At 49.9% G+C, this 7,608-nt stretch overlaps 1 protein-coding gene across 13 annotated transcripts in view; it reads left to right on the forward strand.

Annotated features, from left to right (window-relative positions):
- The window catches only part of FHIP1A (FHF complex subunit HOOK interacting protein 1A), a 256,905-nt gene extending 250,097 nt beyond the window's left edge, over positions 1-6,808 (forward strand). For 11 of the 13 annotated variants that reach the window (XM_057726592.1, XM_057726589.1, XM_057726600.1 and 8 more), the window contains one exon: positions 591-6,808. In XM_057726592.1, the coding sequence (XP_057582575.1) occupies positions 591-844 (254 nt within the window). In that variant the 3' untranslated portion in view covers positions 845-6,808. The remainder of the gene's footprint in view (positions 1-590) is intronic. The other 2 variants (XM_057726590.1, XM_057726601.1) reach the window with 2 other exon arrangements.
- Positions 6,809-7,608: the final 800 nt, after the last annotated feature.

Genomic DNA, 7,608 nt, shown 5'->3' on the forward strand with positions numbered 1-7,608 from the left:
CAACCTTTAAAGGGCTTCGTCCATTCTGTTCTCCCCAAAGGCTGGAGGTCCCGGCCAGAAGGGGCTGGGGTCAGCAGGGAGCCCTGGAGGCCGGAGCCTGGGCTGTGGAGAGCGGGGCATGGTTTGTAACCCAGGCCGCCCCCTGCAGCTCTGCCGGGTGGTCAGGGCTCCGCTGGCAAAGGGCAGGTGGTCACCCCAACCCTGGGAGGCTGAAAGAGCAGGTAGAGCCCCTGGAAACCGTTAAATAACGATCGCGGTGACCTGCGTCTTCACGTGCCCCCATCCCCATGCGCTGCCTTGATACACCGATACGCTTGCCACACTTTCTGCACGAAGGTCCTCATACAGGATGTGGGATCGAACTCTCGTGTCACGTGCGCAGAGCTGGAGCCGATCTGCTGGGCAGATCTGGGTGTCTCCGAGTGGCGTGAGGGGGGGCCGGAGGCCGCGTCTTCGCACTCCATCAGAGGGGGAACTGAACCCGCAGGAGACACATCACACGCCACACCCCGCCCCACGCACACTTCGCTTAGGGGGTGGACGCACAGGGCTCTGGAGGGTCCCCATGGCCGTCTTCCTTCTGGTTTCAGATCCTGTTCCGGATGCCTCCAAGAGAGGAAGTGGCAAGAACTTCCTGGATGGCCCCCCACGAGTGCTTCAGCCCTTCCTGACACACAGAGCCACGGCGTCCGGGGTGCCGCCCAGCCTGCCCCCGCCCGTGCGGGACACCATGCTGGCGGCCGCCCTCTTCCCCGAGTTCCTGAAGGAGCTGGCAGCCTTGGCGCAGGAACACTCCATCCTTTGCTGCAAGATCCTGGGAGACTCGGAAGACACCTGCTGTTAGGTGTTTTGTTTTTTTTTTAAGTAGAGGTTCTTGTTTTTTAAGGTTTTAGTGTCTTGACTGAATGTTCACTGCAAAGCTGCTTACGGACACCTCTACTTTGAGACTTCCTGACGATACTTGATTTGTGGGGAGGGGGTTTTCTGTGCACCTCCAGTTCCCCAGCCGGGTCTTCCCACCTCGTATGCCCTGGAATCTAAGTCTCAGCAGCTGGTTGCGCTTTTGGCAGGCTTTCTGGGCTCAGTTTTTCCTCCTCAGAGTTCTTGGTCCTTATTCTCCCATCCCTTTGAGTCACTCAGCTTGCAGCTTAGACCATACCCAGTGAACGCCGGGAATCAGTGATTTCTAGAGGTGCCTGTGTCAGAAGGCCGGCCCTTCCACAGCACATGAGAACACACACCTGTCCCTGTGGCCTTCTGCATCGTGGCTCCCATCTTATAAAGGGAATAAAGATGGAGCCCTTCCCACCTCTGTCACACAAGCACATAGCATCCGTCCCGCTGCATTTTATTTCCAAGACTTGTATTCCGTCCAACACGTGTTGCCTTATGGTGCAGGCAAATCCATTGGTCTCAGCTCTCTGCCTGGGAAGTCAGATGTACTTGGAGAGAATCTGGAACGCAGGGAAATGTTCTTGTTGCTTGAGAGCTTTCTTTACTCAGTATATCACTACCTAAACACTGAAAAGAGCCTTATTTTAGTAAGATTTGCACAAAATGAACTATGCCTATGCAAGCTGTTACTTTGGTTTTTAGGGCTTTGATCGATCTGATGAACAAAGCTTGGTATCACATGCTTATGTAAGAAGACAGCCATTGTTATTTTTATAAGTGTTTTATGAAAAACAAACTGATGCATTTGTGAAACTATTTCATAGTGGGGTTTTTTTTGGGGGGGGTGTTGAGGGGGAAAGGATAAAAGTAAACTAAATACAATCTGTAAAAACTTTGATAATTATTTTTAAATGTTTGCTTTTTCTAACATGTTGCACTTTGTGGAGAAACAGGAACTGTACAGCCACTATGGGAACCGGGATGTAAAGGCACGCAGGTCGCGGGTTGCCCTGCCAAGCCAAGTGCCTGCCGGGGCCGCACTCCACGCAGAAACACTGCCTGCTGAGTAAGGGGCTCACTAGGAGGCCCCACGGGGATGTATTAGCGCCTCTCTGCGCTGCAGCCTGCTACGCCAGGCATAATCACTCTTAAAGCCACGGCCTCCTACCCCAGAGAGGGGAAAGCACAAAATAATTGTGGGCTAAAAAACAATGCCAAAAACAACTGATATTCATGGATATTAGATTCCACTCCCCTCTCTTGTGGGCAGGTGAGAAGCACATAACCAGGATGAGCATCCCTGTTTGAAAGGAAATTGGAAGCCCGGGTCTCTGTGTTCTCTTTGCCGGTATCTTGCTGAGCCCCGGGGCGGCCACAGGGCTGTGCCTCAGGAGCGCCGGTTTGGTTTTAATCAGGCTGTAGTATAGGAGGGGCGTGGAGGAGAGAACCACGTCTGAGATGCTGCAGAGCTGAGGCTGCCTTTTGTGTTTCAGGGATCTTGAGTCAGCTCTGTACCTGGAGCAAGTGAGCCAGGCCTGGAATGAAGCCCCAGGAGCTCTGGCCGGGGCTGGGTGGCTCCCAGGAGTGCTCCCAAGTCTAGGCAAGGAACCAAAGACACCGAGTCATCGTACACTTCTGACTTCAAACTTGTCTGTCGCGGAAGATGGTTTGCCCCGCTGCGGTGCAACAGCCAGGACGTCTGAAGCCCAGCAGACTGGTCTGTTCTTGGCTTCCCGACACCTGCTTGTATTTGCACAAGTCTCTACTGGAAAAGATGGCAGCTCAGAGATCCAGAGAGAGGAGCAGAAGGTGGAGTTTCAGCTATCATTTATTATCCTCCAAGCTTGTTTTGCACAAGTATTTATCTTCCAGTTTGGACTTAGCAGGTATAAAAGATGCTAAAGTCGCATCTGGAAGCCATACTCTTCAGTTTTCTGGTCTGATTTACACTTCTTTCCATTATCTGGTGATGGTGTTGATTCTTCTTCTTGAGTCCACGTTGCTTTATGATAGAAAACCACAATCCCCTTTGTGGAAGGCGCCGTCTGAGAAAGAGTATTTTTAAAGTAGGTACTGAAGTAGACTTGCTTTAAAGGAGCACAGAGGTGACCAGTGTCTGGGGTGAGAGGCAGGAAAATTAACTCCCATGGTGGGGTGCTGGTAGCAGACCCACATGACAACCTCTCTATTTGGAGGTGGACACCAGTTCAGGATTCTGAATCCACTTCAGCCCTCTACCAGAGTGTTACGCCCAGGTTTTCTCAAAAGGAAGTCAGAAAATGGACCTGAAAATACATTCTAGGGAACTGGTGAAGCCATGCCGTTGGGGGGAACAGCCAGGTGGGTTAGGTAAGGATGGTCTGGGGGTGGTGTGGACATGCCAGAGGGAAGACAGCAGAAACCGGAAGCTAAAATAGGAGAAGAGCAAATCCTGGGGGGTTTGGAGGAATGAACATGGGTCTAGGTGGACAGGAAGATACTGAACAGCAGGGGGTGGCAATGGGAATTCCTTGATGGGAAGAATCTCGGTAATGAAGACTATTCCAGTCATAAAGTAATAGGGGACACCATTAGAAATCTCTTTCGCAGTGAGCTTGGGGAAGAATTTTGATCGATGCTTGGCATGCTTTACAATGTCCCAGCGCATGGACGCTTTTGCACGTGACAGGCTCCCACGTTAGCCGCTACGCTGCTGGCCGGAGGACTCAGTGGGCACGGGCTTTGGTGCAGCCCCTGAGGTTGGCGTCGCCGTGTCGAGCCTGTGGCCCCGGGCAGCGGAGCTGAGTCATGGGTTTCAGGAGCATCCCGTCCTTCCCCTCGATTCATAATTCAGGGTCTGATCTAGAGTTCTAGGTTGAGTGGATTTTGTGGTTCAAAGTATGTGAGAGCACTGGGGTATTTAAAATTGATTTTTGGAAATGGCCAAGTAAATGTTTTTAAAATTTTAAAGCAATTCCAGGTTGAGTTTAGCCTACAGTACAGTTGTATGGAGTGAATTACAGATTCCCAGACGTGAAATGGGAATGCTGGAGTAACCAATCAGGTGTGGTTTTCTTAGTAGATACTTCCTTTCCCTGGTATTTAGAGGAGTTGTGAAATGGTCCCCATTTTACTTGGTAAAATATTTTGATGCGCTGGGGATGGAATCGATGTCTCTGTTGCGTGTAGGGAGGATGCAGTCACTTCTTCTGCAGGTCCTCAGGGGTACCTTTTTCCTCAGCAAGTGGCTTTTATAGGTCTGATGCAGTTGTTGATTTTCAACCCATTAAGACATCCTGCGGCCAGGATGGTATCAGGAGAGCATCCTCTTTATAAGCAAAATCTAGAAACAGGATTATGTGATGTTCAGGTTACCTGTTCATTTTGGGCAGCCTGTGGTACTCGGGGTTGAAAGTCGTTTTTGATGCCTCTGAATCAGCTTGGTCGCTGTGGTCAGCGTGGGTGGGTTTCCAGCTGTGCGCAGAGGTTTGGGGTCGTGGGCGGGCTGCCCATTCTGAACGTGGATCAGTGTGTCTGGGCCGCTCTCCTGTGGGACGTGCGGCCCCAGCGGGGGTGGGACGTGTCCCTGGGGTGACGGTGAATGTCTGCAGCGCACACCCAGCTCTCATGCAGGGGGGGGTCAGTGTAATTGCTAATTACCAGCTGTGTATTTACTGAAATGGCTGGCGCGTGTGGCCATTTTTATGAAACACTTTACTGCAGGACGGCTATTACTGCACGGGCTACTGGAGTCACTGGCCAGGCTGGTGTAATTTGTGGCTCGCGGTGCGTCCCAGCCAGCCTTGCCATATCAGCTCCTGAACAGCAGGCCTCTGTAGCCGAGGCCACGATGCTGTAAGTCGTTAAGATATTCTCGGCCCCTTCTCGCTTCAACCATCAGTCTGTAAATCACACAACACCGATTCTCCATCAAATAATAGCTTAAGGCAGAATACCGGCAAACCAGTTTATACTCCATTCTTAAATCACATCACGGAGGAAGCATTTTAAGAAAATGTAGTTGACTTATTTTTTCCCTGTTTGAATGACCATCATAAACCCAACGCTTTAGAAAGAGCTCTCGAAAGACTAACAGTTGTTTCCGGGATAATTTGGCCTCTGTAAATCCTATGTTTGGGCGTTTATTAGGCCATTGCTTGTTTTGCAGGACAGATCATCCTGGCAGCTCATTAACTGGATAAACAGGGCTTCAGTGAAGGATTTTCATTGAGGCTTTGTAGGGAAAAGAGGGACAGGGATGAAGTTCTTTGGCCTCTGCACTTGGAATCCTAAGACGGGGGCTGATTTTAGCTGGGAAGGCCCCTCCCTGTCCCGTCGTCACTGTGAATTTTGTTCCTGCCTGTCACTCACACAGGGAACAAGGCCACCAGTAACATCCCATACATATTTCAGGCATCTTTGGGGAAACTTAGATTTACTATGTCCGTTCTGAACCCGAGAAGGGTCATGGCAGCTCTTGGGCCAGATTTTGCATTTCACGGAGCTGAGGCTACATTAGTCTGTGCTTCTTAGGGAGGCAGCTGACTTTTTATTGGGACAAGTCTACGAAAGGCCCACCTATTAACAAGGTCCTATTTTGCCCTGTAGATATTTTAAAGGAGATTATTTGGTGTTGATATTACTTAAATGATTTTTGCTAAGATGTTTGACTGAGGCAACAAGAGAGGATTTCAGTCAGCTGCTTTCCGTCTCACCGAGGGTCAGCTCTGTTCACAAATAATCCATGAATGCAGTTTGTCTAAAATCTCCTCAAGAAGCATGGCAGGGACTTCCTAGGTGGCGCAGTGGGTAAGAATCCGCCTGCCAATGCAGGGGACACGGGTTTGATCCCTGCTCCGGGAAGACCCCACATGCTGTGGAGCAGCTAAGCCCGTGTGCCACAACTATTGAGCCTGCGCTCTAGAGCCTGTGAGCTACAACTATTGAGCCCGCGCTCTAGAGCCTGTGAGCTACGACTATTGAGCCCGTGTGCCACAACTACTGAAGCCCAACATGCCTCGAGCCTGTGCTCCACAATAAGAGAACCTCGATATGGAGCCTGTGCGCCAAAGGAAGAAGAACCCCTACTGGCTGCAATTAGAGGAAGCCCGTGTACAGCAACAAAGATCCAGCACAGCAAATTTAAAACAAACAAACAAACAAACATGGCAGCCATTTCCATGCTGCTTTTGGAGTTGGGTAAATAACATGGCCTTTCAGATAGATTTAGTTTTGTTTTTTTTTTTTCAAATAGTCACTGTGGGATCCTTGAAATGATGCAGCTAAATTCAACAGACATGAAAGACACACTATAGATTGTGTGTCCTGCTCATAAGCAGTATATTGAATTAGCCAACTCAAAGCTCTAGGAGGGTGTTTACCTGAAACAAATTCATAGCCTTCTTTCCAGATTAACAATAATTACAAAAAAGAAGGGAGGGAGGGGGCTCAGCTAAAACATCCTTAATTTGGTGTAAATAACGACACGTTTTTCTCCTGGGTTGTCCACATCTTAAAAGATGGGAACAGAAGTTCATCTTGATGCATGAGCCTGGACAGAGTCAAGACGCTCCTTCCTAGATCTGGCATTTAAAAGCCTAGTGGCTGGCAGCACCCACCTCTCCTACAGTGGGACGCGCGGCGGGGCAGGGGGCACGTCACCAGGCACGTGGGAGCTCAGCTCCCCGACCAGGGATTGAACCCGCACCCCCTGCAGTGGGAGCGCGGAGTCTTAACCACTGGACCGCCAGGGAAGTCGCTGTTCATTACATTTCTTTTAATACATTTAATAAACTTTTACTAAAAACGGCCTCTGTGCCAGGTCACAGGCTGAGTGCTGAGGCTGCCCTTCCTCGCCTCCCACCAGAACCAGCCAACCAACCTCCTCCTCAAGCCACCGCGCGCCTGTTTGGGCCTCACCAGGCCGAGCTGGTCCGGGCCCGCCCGGGGAGCCAGCCTCCAGTGCGTCTCCTCCCAGCCTACAGGTGTGTGGATTCCGGTGACAGACGGCAGTGGCTTCACCTGTGGTGCCAACTCATCCATTTTAATGAGATTTCCCCCAAAGAGCAGACAGAGAACCAGACTAAATTCACACTCATGCAAAAAGGTATTTAAAATTGTATTTCACTGAAGCCCGTTTACAAGTAGAGCCATACTTTGTGAATGTCTTAGGGTATTATATACACATATTTCGAGTATCTAGTCAGGTTCCAAGTAAGATATCTGAGCTGTGCTTTGATTTTTTTTTTTCTTTCTTTCTATGAGCAGTTACAACAACATAATCTGATTTTAGGATGTTGGAAGTGGGCATTCAAGACCACAAGCAGTTGTCAGAACTAGATGACCCAGAGCACTGTGAAGATCAAGTGCTTTTTTGTGTTAACTGAGGTACCTGGTTTACAACATGTTTCATTTGTATAACACTGTATTTCGACTTCGCCTTACACTGCAGTGGGTTCACCAAGGGCGGAGTTTCCGTCTGCCGCCATACAGTTGACCCCTTTACCCGTTTCACCCTCCCTCCACCCCCAACCTCAGCAATGGCATTTTCCCCCAACCCCGTCAGTCCATACCACGATTTACATGGGACATGATACTGCTGGTATACGGTCTTCACCTGGCTGTTTCCACCGCTCCCTAGCCCCCATTTAAGTAAGCCCGTGATTTAAAATGGTCTGGAGAGACCATCCAATGCTTTCTGGAAGGTCTGATGACCAAGAAGCCAGACCTTTTGTG

Source organism: Hippopotamus amphibius, chromosome 3 (assembly GCF_030028045.1).
Source record: "Hippopotamus amphibius kiboko isolate mHipAmp2 chromosome 3, mHipAmp2.hap2, whole genome shotgun sequence".
NCBI lineage: Eukaryota > Metazoa > Chordata > Mammalia > Artiodactyla > Hippopotamidae > Hippopotamus > Hippopotamus amphibius.